The sequence below is a fragment of the Diceros bicornis genome, chromosome 1 (assembly GCF_020826845.1).
Source record: "Diceros bicornis minor isolate mBicDic1 chromosome 1, mDicBic1.mat.cur, whole genome shotgun sequence".
NCBI classification, from domain to species: domain Eukaryota; kingdom Metazoa; phylum Chordata; class Mammalia; order Perissodactyla; family Rhinocerotidae; genus Diceros; species Diceros bicornis.
In genome coordinates, this window is record NC_080740.1 from 50,857,371 (window position 1) to 50,871,990 (window position 14,620).

Sequence of the window (14,620 nt, forward strand, 5' to 3'; positions counted from 1 at the left end):
GTGGAGATGAGATATTGACTTTGCTGCCTGAAACTTAAATATAGCAGGTTGGAATGTGACACTAACAAGCTAGTCAGTTACAAACACAATGTTCTCTGCTTTTATATGACACATGTCACAACTGTGCCACTCCTCTAAATGAGAACCAGTTAAAGGAGATATATGTATTCCAGACCAAACCTACCAGGGTTTCTGAAAATGGAACTTAGGGTATTACCTCCTAAGGAACTTCCCTTGTGAATTCTTTACTGTCTTCTGATCCTCAATTCTTTTCTCCTTTTCTCAGTGCCTTCATGCAGACTTCTGGCCTTCCAAAATTGTCCCTAGTCTCTTCAGGTTGGGCTGGCCCCTCTTATATTCTCCTTACTCAATTCTCACTCGTGAGAACAAGTCTTTTCTTACAGCGTGTGCTGTGCTACTGTCATACTATAGTATACTCAATATAAAAAGAATTTTGTTTTGAAGTTATGATTTTTATAAGCCACTCGCCTCAAGGAGAGCTGTCATTCAGAAAGGAATGAGTGATAAACTTTTTAGAAATGAGTGACATTAAGGACAGAGCTCAGGATATTTCAATCCTCTGTGAGCCCCAAATTAAATGAAGAGTAAATGTGTTTCCCTGACTGGAAATAACTCAGGAAGAGCATTTTCTGATCAGGAAATCTTTGAGATCTTTAACTACGTAAAAGATGAGAGTAGACATTTACCTAATTCCAAGTTGCCTCTTAATTAGTCTCCTTGCTATTACTGCTACATTGTGCTGCACCTTCAACTCCAAACCACTAACACAGCTAACAGAGATCTTCCTAAAAGAACAAATCTTGTCACATCACGTGCCTTCTATGGTTCCCATCATTATGACATGATGAAATCAATATCTTGAGCATAACATTCCAAGTCCTTCATAACCTAGTACTTACCTATCTCTCTTGCTTTATCTCTAGGTGTGCAAATACAAACACAGACTACTCAAATCTATCAAGCTTGTTCTGACTTTGTACACATCAAAACATTTATCAACCTGTAACACACCATTTGCCTGCCTTCTCTTTTAGATGATCAACTCTTGGAGGACAAGAAACTTGCTCTACTTATCTTTCTATATTTCTATCTCTGGATATTGTGCTGAATGTATAATAAATGTGTGGAGAATAAAGGGTTCCTGATATGAATTCCTTAAAAGTAGGGACTACCTTCCCACCTCTATTAATTATCACCTGGCACAGTGCCAGAAACTATCAGGAACCAAATAAGTATTTTGTTTGAATATGCTTTCCTTCTTTCACTGATCAATTCACTGTCTTAACTTACTCAACAAATACTGAGTGCCTACTATGTGCTAAGTATAAGTACTATATTTGATTAGAACTTTTGTGATTGCTTTAGGAAGTAGATAATGTATAATATACACAGATATAATATATACTACAGTCATTCTCAGTCATCACACTTCAGTGGATTGATTTCATCAGTATTTTAGAGACCTTAAATTACATTTAAAATGATAAAGTTTTACTCAGTTTTTGTGACATCCCATTTTGGAAACAGACATAGATTTAATTAAAAAGGTCAGCTTTAGAAGTCAGGAGGGAATAAATAGTGCAATAAGAGAAAGATGATTTAAAAGACAAAAAACCAGTATCAGTGAATATGTCCCAAGATTTAAGGTGCTCAAATTTGTAGACCAAGGGACTGAAATTGGACCAAAAATATACAAAAAAAAGATTTCATAAAATAAAACGGGCAGTATTTTCTAAAATTCAAAACAAGGCTAATGGAAGAATATATAATCTAGCAGTGGTAAATTCATAGATGTGATGGGGAAACATTCAGAATTTATTCTTTCCTATTCATGGATTGATTATAGATTTTATGATACGTTAGTCACATAAAAAACGAAACTAACCCAAACTTCCCTTCCCCGAAATAAAAACTTCAATAGGAAAATGCCTACATGACTGAGCTTGGCATTACCTACCTAAAGAGTTTTGGAGGCAAGATACTAAATCTTGTTTTATCCAAAATTTTTCTGATTTTGTTTCTTCCACCTGAAACAGTATTTGCTTTTACTTTCTTATTTCCTTTCTCCTGTGATGTCTGTTCAATATCTCCTGGTACATCCTGGATTGAATGGCGATTACTTTTTTTTTCAGCAATTTTGGGAATGTGAGGAACGCCAGATTTCTCTTGTTCAGTCCTACTAAGTAACTCTTTGAACACTGTGGAAATAAATAAATACACTGTCATTTCTTTTCTTCTCATTAGAAAGTTTTTATATCAACAAATTTTAAGGATAAACATAAAGTCGGATAAACATAGGCCTATTACTTGGCCTTTCATAGCCTCATTCATTAAACATTATGAAATTTATACCTATCCTTTATTTATCAGCTATATCCACTTTCCTCTTCAGCTTTTATACCTGACTATACTTCTAATGTTGTCTAATACTGATAAAAAGAGAGTCTCTGGGGAAAATGGAAAGGAAGTAGGCAGGACGCCAGTATGTTTGAAAAGTCCAGGGGTTTCTATTTAGGTAATAAGCAATATAATTGCTAACCAACTCAGATTTTATAGAAACAGACATTTAGATTCTATTGATTATATGTTATTCCTTATTATAATATATATCATTTGAGATGAGGTATAAGTATTATAGTCAGGCTCGGTTTTATAAAATTTAGCCATTAAAAAAGTGGGAAGAGCTTCGCTGGATCTGTTTTTACCAGAAATAGATAGTGCTAAATTCGGTAATATACGACAATTTCCTCAAGGAAACTTCCTCACATTTATGAGACTTATGTTTCTCAGTAAAGCAGCTAATAAACATTCACTACAGTGGTCTGAAGTAAACAACCAATTATTCTTAGATAACTTTCTATCAACCTTAAGTCTCGTGAGTTACTTCATCCTTAAGGAGCATGCAAGTGCATCAGGGCACTTGCTGCCTAGCAATCTCTTTGCCTAGATGTGATTTTTCACCTTGCGAGAGGGGTTATACCTCCCTGGGGTTAGGCAAAAGAAAGATAAATCTGCATAAGGCTATATATCTAGAAGCTATTAGTGTCTCATTTTCCAGGTAGGAAAATTTGTAACACCTATTTCCTATTAAGTAATGTCATAAAAAAGTTTTTTCGGTTGTTGTTGTTTTAAATGTGTGTTCTTAAATAAGACAAACTGCTAGAGGAAAAAAAGTACTAAAACGATAAATGCTGAAGTAGAAAGTAACTTTCCCAAACACTCATGATGCCTTGGGGGGATTTGCATGAAAAAAAAATAGGGGCTGCACATTCTCGAAGATGCAGGTCTTGAGCCACACGAGATAGAGAACTTCAGCTTATCAGTAGGTGTAGCTTTGAGCAGTATTACTCTGTAGGTTTACAGAAGAAAAGCTGTAAATTGTATAAATGTGCCCACTGAAACTCCAAACAAAGATAATTACGATCCTTTCTGTTGTTTTGGGGATAAATCAATCGTTTCCCACATCAAAGGACTTACAAGTAAGATTCAAATGGATAAAGCCTTAAGAATTGATGCATCACAACATAAATAGTTTGATATGCAGTTGTAAAACTGGATCATTTTGAAAGTTTCAACCAGGATGATGTCACACTACCAAAGCACATTGCAAGCTTATTCAAAGCACATTTTCTGTCTTCAAAATACTGGAAATCTTCAGGAGTCACGTTTCAAAGATACTGGAAGGAAGTCAATTCCTTCCAGTTTCTATTTTTTAAATTTCACTTTATTTTAAGCCATGTGGTAAAGGTAAAAAAGCTTTTTTGAGTTAAAATCAAGATACTGTATTCATTCATTCAGAAAATATTTACTGACCTATGAATACATGTCAGGCACTACACTACTAGATGCCTGCATATTCCTGATGTTGTGGAACATACAGTCAGTCTAAGACACATGGTACAGAGAGAACATAATAAGATGAACTAATTAAGATAGCAGGAAAGGGAAAATCTTCCCTAATTAAGTCACTAAGTAAGAAGAGATCACTAAGGCTAACAGATTTTAACTAGGCAAAGGGAGGGGAAGGAGGAATGATTCCAGGCAGAGGAAATCTTAAGTTCCAAGTCTTTGTGGTAGAAGGAAAGTTCAAGAAAATGAAGATGACTAGAGAAGGTAGAAAAGGGGCTTGATAATGCTATGGTAAAGTTTTCAAACTTTCTGTTAAGAGCAACAGGAAATCTCTGAATGGGCAGGAGATATCCCTGGCTGAAGTGTGTATGTAGCGGGACTGAATAGTCTATAAAGTAGTTTATGTCTTCATTGTACTTGCATATACAATTATAAGTAAAAAATTTGTGAAGCTTGTGATTTGTAGATAAAGAAATGATTGTGTTAATTAAAAAAAATTAAAGACAAAAACTAATGATTGTGAGCCAATCTAATTACAATGCCATTAAACAGCAACATCAGATATATGAATCAGACATCAAAGTGCCCAAGAATCAATAAAAGAAAAGTTTAATAAATCTGACTACACAGATTAAAAATTTCTCACTCTCTACACATAGGAATACGTGTATGTGTGTTTACACACACACAAACAAGGAAAGTCAAAAAAACAAATAACTTGGGGAAAGTATTTGTGACACAAGACAAAAAGATACTGTCCTTTATTTATAAGAAATTCAAACAAATCAAGAAAAGGTAAGTAACTCTATATAAAAATGGACAAATGAAAAAATTGTTTATAAAAAATAAACGTTAACATATAAAAAAGGTGCTCAACCTTTCTCATTATTAAAGAATACATATCAATAACTATAATGTTGATTATACCCACTGCAGAGGCATTCTTATACACTGATGAATGAAATGTATGTAGATCGGGGTAAACTTTTGGAAAGGAAAACTGGGCAGTAACTGTCAAAAGTATTCCATTTCGAGAAATTTATCTTGTAGGTATATCTATACAAGCATAAAAGATAAGTACAAAGGATTATTACATCATTGTAAACAGCAAAAACTGTAAACAAACTAAAACATCCCTCAATATGATATCAGCTCAATAGCTCATGATAATAACGCAATGGAGTTCTACGTGGTAACAATTATGCAAGAAGTAAATATGTTTGAATTGATGTGGAAAGGCCAAAGAATACTGTACACGGTATGGTTCCATCATGTGTGTATTTTTCTTTAGTGTTTTAATTTTCAAAACATATGCATGTATTACCTTTATTAAAAAATTAAAATGCTAACAATAAATTATCTGAATGGTGGGATTTTGCAAGATATCGGAAAGTCGTGCAAGCCAAGAGGAATAGATGAACTAAAATTCCAGAGCAGGAAAAGGGTAAACTGAGATTGCCAGCTGTTTTATTTTCTGGGGGCATTTGCTGAGCTTAAACATGAGGTGCAGATCAGGTAGAGGGACTCTATTAGAGAAAAGAGAATTTTTGATGGTTGATCAAAAATGAGTACTGGCATGAAAACTAGAATACAGAGAAGCCCAAAAGCAGGGTCGCTTTTCTCCACAGGATACCTCTAACAGTAGGACAACTGGCTGGGGAGGCTGGGGAATGGCTGGAAATTTCTTACAGTCTCATGGTACTTAGGAGACAAAGTCACACAACAGGGAGGGACTTTTAACAAACACCTGACTGACTTACCTGATTTGGGTGGGAGGCTCAAGAGCTACTAAGCTCAAAATCTCTGAAGATTTTGAACTGATATTAAAAAAGGAGACAGAAAGCTACCAGACCAAATCAAAAATCATGGCTGAGGTAGAGATTGGGGTGGGGACAGAAGGACAAGGCTGAAAAAGCAGAGTGAAACTTCCCACAATCTCTGGTGCTTAGAGACAAAGTTCCATCAGAGGAGGGGCCTGCATCAAGCACATGACAAGTCTTGCTCTCAACTTGAAACCACTGGACAAAGTTTAAGTAATTCTGCAACCCAGCAGGACCTGGCTCAATTCCCCTTACCCTACCTGCTTAAACAGAGGAAATGGCAAATCCTCTCTGTGAGAAAATATTAATTTCACTATTCTCTAAGGTTCCTTTATACATAAAGTACAGCATGCAATAAAAAATTATAAGACACACAAAGTAAGAAAACATGACTGATAACCAGAGGGGAAAACAGGATAAAAGATAATCCAAATGTTGGAGTTAACACACAAGGATCTTATAACTGTTACAAATATATTAAAGAAAATAGAGCAAAAGATAAAACGGACGAAAAGATGAAGTGCAACAGAAGTGGAGTTTATAAAAGAAATTCAAACGGATATTCTAGAACTGAAAATTTAATATCTAAAATTAAACTTATTGCATGTATTTAACAGCAGAAAGAATATAGCAGAAAACAGGGTATCTAGGCTTAAACAGAGGTCATTAGAAAATACCCAAACTGAAGCACAAAGAGGGAAAAAAATGGAAAGAATACAACAGACTATAAGAGGGACATGCAACACAAATCTTCTAACATACAAGTAACTGATCTCCCACATGGAAAGAACAGAGAGAGAGGGGCAAAGGCAGTATCTGAAGTGATAATGGCCATGAAATTTCTAAAATTGATGTGAGTTTTCAATGCACAAATTCAAAAGCTCAGCAAACCCTAAGAAAAATAAATATGTAACAGGGGATCCTTTTTACAGTTAAAATTGCTCTGAGTCCTATTTACATCCTATGGAAAATGCTGATATTTCTGTTTAGGCTTCTGTGGGCTGTGATTCTAATATTCAGTTTTCAAAGTTTTTGCATACGGATCTGTCCACTTTGTGCCACCTAGTGGTAAGTCTGGGACCTGAGCGCAGAGGTCTACCTGTTACGTCAGTTCTCCAAGTCTATGGTATACTAAATAGGAATAGGATCAGATCCGTGCATGCGCAGGATGGGGGTGAGACCAGGATCTCATAAGTAACTTTATGGAGTTGTCTCTTCCCTCTCAGCTATCAACCTGATACCTTCCAGTTCCTTAGGCTCCATTTTTTGGTCCTATAGAAAGAAAATGTATAGGACTTTGTAATTGTAAGGCACTGTAGTGCCTTAGGGGCCAAGTAACAGGAGGACAGAGATTGGGGGAAAAAAAGGCAATGAAGTTGCCCTTGCCTTCTTGGGGGCATAGCTCCACTGAAGGGAGAGGAAGGTCCCCCTCCCTCTGAATCCTGGCCTGTGCAGCTTTCCATTGCAGGCCACTGTCAATGCCACTGGATTGCTTAGAGGCTGGGGCTTGAAAGAATGGAGAGAAAAAGAACAGGAAAAAAATTGGGAATTCCTTAACTCTGAGCTTTCAGAGTTCCCTTTCCCATTTCTGAAGCCAGGCTTCTCCCGGATCTTTCTCAGTCTGTACCACAATACTCACATCCAAGTTTCACATTGCCTTGAGTCCAGCCCAGCGGATACTGGAGTCAAAAAAAAAGGGCAAATTCACTGCTGGTGGTCGTACTCTGAATTTTCTGAGTTCTCAAACCAGGTGGGTCATGATTCTGTCCAGGTTTTATTGTTGAGTTCAATGGGAGATGACGGGTGGCATGTGTTTACTCCATCTTACCCAGAACTGGAACCCTTAATTTGCTTATCATCATGTACATAAGATAGTTACCTTATAGTCTGTGTTTGATATTCTGGAGCTCCAACCATAGGAGCTCCAGAATAGGTTTCTGTTGGTTCTGGTTTACACTGACTGTTAAGAGTGTCTCACAATCTTTGATTGTTTGCTTGACTGTATATTTGAAAAATTCTTTTTACAAATAACAGGTTGCTGCTACTATCCTCTAAAGAGGATTTTTATTTTCTTTTGCCAGGCACCTGAGGGCCAGGGCCAAAACTCGAGATTCTTCTGAGCTGCCTAGAGTACAGTCCACATCCACTTCAGAGTCGGTCACGCAAGGTCCTAATCCTGAACAAAGGTGGTAATGCTAGAGTGTTCTGGCCTTTGGTGGGCTCTAAACTATAAACCTGTGAGTTTACCCAAGAGCTCCTTCTCTCAGCTACAGTCTATGAATGAGAAAATGGCCCTGGAAAAAAAGAGACATCCTTTTGGGGTACAGTCTCAGGAGGGGGGAAGGGATTTGACACACCCAGCGTTTGTGCTCCCAGCAACTGCAGGATTCCAACTCTTTCACCTTTTCCTGGGAGTCTACTGCCAAGAGGCTCAATCTCTTAGTTGCCTTTTTGTACTAGTAAATGCCCCAGCGCAGATACAGCTCCAGTTCACCTCTTTAAGATCTAACTTCCTCTCTGTTCTGTCAGGTGGTAGTTCACTATCTTTTTGGATTTTTATGATTGTTTGTAGCTACTTGTTCTATTTAGTCTAGCTCTTTTAGTTGTTCTTAGTCACTACTGAAAAAGAAAGCTGATATGACTTTTTAAAATTCATTTTGCTCACATTATAGATGGCCCTTTGAATTAGAAAAGTCACAAGCCTCTTTCACTCTGGGATAGACTGCTATTGTTTCCTAAATACTTTCTTCTTCGTATTTTCTTTTAGATCTCCTGGAATAGTGCTCAATTCTATTTCTTTTTTTTTTTTGTTCTATAGTCTAGGAGATTTTCTCAACTTTATTATTTATTCCCTCTATTGAATGTTTTCATCTTTGCTACCATATTTTAAGTCTAAGAATTCTTTCTTTCTCAATAATTGTTGTTTCTTTTTTCCTAACATCCTGTTCTTACTTTAAGGGATGAATTTTGAAATCTCTCTGTGCGGAGTTATAGAAATGTTTTTCTTCTCTTCCTTAAATTAACTATTTTCTCTAGAATCTGTAAGCTCACTTATTAGGTTACCTATCATGCTCCCTCAATAACCCTAGTTCTCCTATGCCTGATGATCTCTGGCTATCAGTTTTAATTAATACAAAATGACCAAGTATGGTTTGCTCTGGTATCATCTAAACAAATTTGTTTTCTGGTCACAGGTTTCCTTTTCGTAGGTGTTCTGACTTGGTGTTCCATGCAGGAAGACCTAACTGCTCTCAACTTTGTTTCGTGGTAATGCCAGAGTTACGAGGGTTTTATTCCAGGCACCTCATCCAAACTAAAATGCTCTACTTCTACAGATGTTTTACTAATATTTCTTTGAGATACTCTTTGGTGTTTTGCTTGGGGTTGGCTGACTATACTCTTCCTGTGGTAAAAAAGGAAGTATTGAGGGTATGGGCTCCCTTTTGCAGTACCACGTAACTTTCCTCCTCTGCCACATCTCATCTAGCATTCTGCTGGGTAATTGTTTCTAACCACTCAAGGAGTTCTGAGATTGTGGCTTCACTGACTTCTACATCCTTCAGATCTACTTTTTCTGTCTCCCAGCATCCATCCATGCTGTTAACCACTACATTAATACTATCTCTATATTTTTATACATAATAATATTTGATACTAGTTAGTAATTATTATGTGCCAGACACAAAAAGTTTAAAGATATTTGATCCTTATAAGAATCTTATAAAACAGAGCTGGAGACTAAATAATTTGCTCTAGGTGACAGAGCAAGCTCTGCTTGCACGTTTTTCAAAATCAGAATCCTTTTAGTTCAACCCAAAAGTTGAAGTTTCTAGATACTAGTCCAAACTCCAAGAAATCCAAAAACTGAAGGCTTACTTACTTATTCTATGCTAACCTAATATATATTAAGAAATTGCCAATAGACAGTTATATATTTATATAATTTAATATGAAAATTCAGCAAAAGGGACTCAAGTGAAAACAGCAAAAATGCCAAATGTTTCCCTTTTCATTATGACTAAGTGCAGTATACAGAGGAGCCAAAATGAATTAAAAAAAAAAAAAAGAAACTTCCTTTTCCAGGCACAGCTTTTAAATTCAACTTATTTTTCAAATGGCAACCTAAGTGACCTAGAGGAATTTTTTTCCTCCCTCCTTCATAAAGACTCATTTTTTCTTTGATAATTTTCAATTGTTACACTGTTTTTACTGTTGTCCTCAGAATTTCAGAGAAAATCTTATGGTATCTAATGAAACCAAATTACAGTAAGTCCTTCCTAAAAGTTTAAAAAAACAAATAGTAAATTAAGTTAAAAGTATAAACTTAGTCCTTGTTTCATTCAAACATAAACATGATCAAAACACACTACAGGCATGATAATCAACATTTTTACATAGAAAAAGTATAAACTTAGTCCTCGTTTCAGTCAAACATAAACATGATCAAAACACACTACAGGCATGATAATCAACATTTCTACATAGAAAGATAAGAGTATATCATTATTTAAAAAGTGTAACTCACTGATTAATTAATGTTTTACTCAATTTATTTCCATGAAACAGCTAATCTGGCATTCATATTATTATTTCAGAAAGCTAGCTAAAACATTAGAAGTAGACTGACTTACACATTAGCAGTGGGGAAAAAAGCCTGATTATGACTTTTATGTTTCATTCATGCCATTCTAAGTTTCACTCAGTATCTCCCAACAAAGTACATACATAAGACACTCAGTAGACATTTCATAAATGACTGACTGAATGTAGTTGTACAGCTATTTTAAAACTCACTTTGTATGGCACCTATATACAAATAATGAAAAATGAAAATTCTATAATACATAATACTATATCTTAACACTAAAGATCCTAAAAATGTTCAAATAATTTAGATAGAAACATGTTTATATTTTACTATCCTCTTTTCCATTGTAATGACTTTTCTCTTTTCTATTAGCAAAAAAAAAGCTCAGACAGTTTTTACAATAAAACTCACCAAAAATGTTGGTCTTTACAGTGAGTGCAAGATGAGTATTATTCCTCAAAATTTCAAGGGCCTTCACAAATGTAATATTCTCAAAGTTTTGTCCATTTACTTCCATTATCTTGAGAAAAGTATCGGAAAAATACAAATTAAGACAGAAACAGTATTAGTTACTTCTGCAACCTTAAGTCTAATGGTGAAAAAATAAAATGAAACGTGAATAAAATGCACCCATATGTAAACAATGGTTATCTCTGTGAGAAATGGGATTACTGTTTGTTTTTTTCCTCTATTTTGTTGTATTTCACCAAATATCTACTATGAGCATTTTTTAAAAGTTCCTTCCCTCTGGGATCATATTAAGAAAATTTTTAAAAAACAGAGGATGGTTTATATATGAAGGGAAAAAAATTAATCATGTCAGATCATAAAAATTATTGCCTGTGTATGTATGTACAAATTTTAGTGCAATATTCTAAATGCAAATTTATTACATTTAAAAAAGAAGTAATTCATTTAGGAACAAAATATTAGGAAAAGAAAAAGAAAAAAAATCAGAGAAGTAAAATTCCCAGAGTTGAAAAAAGTTTTGAGTCTACATACTGAAATGGATCATCTAGTACCATGCAAAGAAAATAGAGAGATCTATTTTTTAACATATCCCAATGAAAATTTTTAATTCCAAGGACAGAGAAGAATCTATAAGCATCACTGTTTGTGTGTAGGGGAACCAAAGATACCTAGAAAAGAAAAATAATCCACTGAACAAAAGCATCATCAGACATGCAAGGACACATAAAACCATAATACCCATTGCCCTTTACCAGAAGAGGTAGTAGGAGAACTAGAAGACAACTGTGAGATGAATCAAAACAATGGAGACACATGGCATAGATGGAGGTGATCAATGAAATCAATAAGGCAGGTATAAATGTCTAAGTGACTGTTAGTAATAAGCTTATGAAACCATGCAAATATCAAAAGTACTTTTAAAAAGAGAAAATATATGTTAAAATATCTTAATAATTTAGCTCTAAAATATCATATAATTTCAATGATACTTGGGAGTACTGAAGGAAGAAGTAAAAGCATGACAAATTTCTCTCCTCTTTTAGGAATGAAATCATTGAATTTCATTGTTTTTGTCTGTAAAGAATCAGATTCTTAAATGCGTTAACAATAAAATGCTGGAACAACATACATACTGACTCCAGGCTCCTAGCTATTAGCTACTCTTAATGAGTAGTCTAGGGTAAGGCCCAGAAATCTCTTTTTTTTTTAGAAAGCTCCCTTAGAGAAAGAAAGGGATCATTACAACTTTACATCTGAGTTTAACTCCTTGCACTATTGATATTTGGGCTGGATAACTCTTTGTTGTGGGGGTAGCCTTGTCAGGGGGTGTTGTAGGCTTTTAGCAGCCTCCCTGGCCTCTATTCACTAGATGCCAACAGTAATCTCCAAGTCATGACAATCAAAAATATCTCCAGACATTGCCGAATGTTTCCTGGGAGGCAAAATCATTGCCAGTTAAGAACCACTGTTCTGAAGTGTAGAACTTTTTATAATGTGAATGTCCTCATAATTTAAAAAAATGATAGTACGGTTCAGTTAAAAGTAAAATAAAGCCACATTCTCAATGAATAAACCAACAAACAAAAAATTTTAAATGGGAAAGAGTAAGCTTCCCAAGTGATTCAGCCAGATTTGGGAACCACTCTTTGGTGTGCATGAGAATCGTCTAGAGAGCTTTGTTAAAAATACTGACTCCCAGTCCTCATCCCTGAAGAATGTGATTAATATGATTAGTAGGACTGAGGTGGGCCTAGGAATAGCATTTTTTAGTAACAAGGTTGTCAGTAATCACATTTTGAAATATATTGCTCTACAGTTACCCAATGCTTATTTGAAGAGAATAAATCCCCATCAAATTCCTTCCAGTCTCTCCTTTTTTCTAGTCCCTTACTAGCTCACTCTGTTACCATATAAACATCATTTAAGCTGAAACCATCATTTATGGTCATCTTTAGCCACTTACATTTTAGAGTGCTATGAGTGGAAGTGCTTGCTCCTTCAAAGCTTGTAAGATTGCTAATTCACATATTGATCTTTCTGGAATATTCTAAAGTTGCCAGCTGATACAGTTTCCTAATCCTTGGAGGACGGGCAGGATTATTCAAAAAAGGTCATGCTGATGGTGCCCAGAAGACCATGCTGTTTCTGACCACACTATATCAAATTTTCCATTAAAAGTAATGGATATACAACAAATATATTTTTGAAATAAACTATTTTCAAATATCACCTCTAAAAAGAAGCTCGAAAAAATATCTCCTTAAATTGATCATGCTTACTTGAAAAAACATCAAATGAGAAAAAACGTAGCAGATATATTACTTATAAGAAGGCTTTAATCTAAGTGGTTGCTTATTTTACTTACCTGATCACCACGTTTCAGTCCTGCATCAGCAGCTTTGCTGCTAGGTTCTACTCCTTCGACAAAAATACCAAATCCCTTCTCACTTCCTCCATTAAGGCTGAAATGCAGAGGGGACTCCCGGGAAGCCTTTTGCAGCACGACCTGTCTCCATTTAGCCTTTGCAGCACAGGCAATATTCAATAACCGGAGATGACCATTCATTTTCTAGGAAGTAGAAAAGGATAAAATGTATATAAATGTATCTATTCCTATAGGCTTTCTAAAAATATCAGAATTAGAGCTATACTGGAAACATAAGAGTAAAGAATATGTAAGCCAGGGTAAATAAAACTGAAGGAGGGAAAACTTCCATCCCAGAGCACTCTCAAGAATAAGATCTCTTAATTCTTCAAAACTTCTGGATAATTACAGGTTGGAAAAGATTTCAAAGGGATGTCTCATTTAGAGAGGGGACAAAAATTACTTCTCATTTCCTGAATCTTCCTAATATATACTCTATTACCATCTTGCTTATCTCTTAGATGTTACATAAAACCAGAGTCTTTTTAAACCTTTATTTAAAACCTTAAAGGACTTGAACCACCTTTCCAAATACTGTCTAATATTCGAAGACACATTCAAGTCTCCACCTCTTCCAGGAATATTATTCATATATTATTTTAGATCTTCCTTAAACCCAGTAAGATTCTCACTGCTGGGTTCTAATAGCAGTTTAATATTTAACTATTCTCAAATAATGTAATATGTGTAAATCTCATGTCCATAACAAGAAGCTCAAGTTTTCTCAGGGCAGGGACCAAGTCTCACACCTGTTCTGATCCCATATAACAACTTGGAGTCCAAAGTAGAATTCAATAAATACTTGATGACTGATTACGAAAAAAAAAAAATACCATGATTGTAAGGCAGTTTCTATTTTCCACTAGCCCCTTGAATATCTACACAGCCAGCACTGGAAGACCCATATGATTGTGGTGAGCCTCTGTAGCCTCTTAATCAAGTTCCCCAGTCTCTGTTCATTCCTCCCATTTTGCATAGAGCAGATGTGCTGCTGAGAAGGCTACAGGAACCAAGGGGTAAAGAAAGGGACAAGAATCTGCCAATTTTTCCCTTTATTCAACTCAATCCACTTACACAATGAGTAAAAAACAATGGTTCTTGAGCATTTGCTGTGTGCCAGGTTTTGTTCTCAGATTATTACATTCATTAGCTCATTATAATCCTCATAAAAATCCCAATAAACAAGGGACTACTATCTGTGAAATAAGACAGTTGAGGCGTTAACAGGTTGGGCAACTTGTCCAGGTTGACACATTTAGCAAATAGTAGAGTTTTGGATGTTAATTCAGGCAATCTGACTTCTGAGCTGCATTACTATTTGCTTCCTAAAACTTCAAATTGCCTGGAGCACACAACCCACTTGCAGTTCAAAGTTTTATATCTGACAGGGAGAATAAAATGGATTTATAAATAGCTACTGTGAAAGTTAAGAGAACCGTAAGGAGA

The 14,620-nt window shown here is 35.4% G+C and overlaps 1 protein-coding gene across 6 annotated transcripts in view; it reads right to left on the reverse strand.

The window, feature by feature from the left end:
• The window catches only part of RAPGEF6 (Rap guanine nucleotide exchange factor 6), a 199,394-nt gene that overhangs the window by 55,026 nt on the left and 129,748 nt on the right, over nucleotides 1-14,620 (reverse strand). For all 6 annotated transcript variants that reach the window (XM_058539966.1, XM_058539948.1, XM_058539958.1 and 3 more), the window contains 3 exons: nucleotides 13,115-13,318; nucleotides 10,690-10,798; nucleotides 1,979-2,219 (listed from right to left, as the gene is read on the reverse strand). In XM_058539966.1, coding sequence (XP_058395949.1) covers nucleotides 1,979-2,219; nucleotides 10,690-10,798; nucleotides 13,115-13,318 — 554 coding nt within the window. The remainder of the gene's footprint in view (nucleotides 1-1,978; nucleotides 2,220-10,689; nucleotides 10,799-13,114; nucleotides 13,319-14,620) is intronic.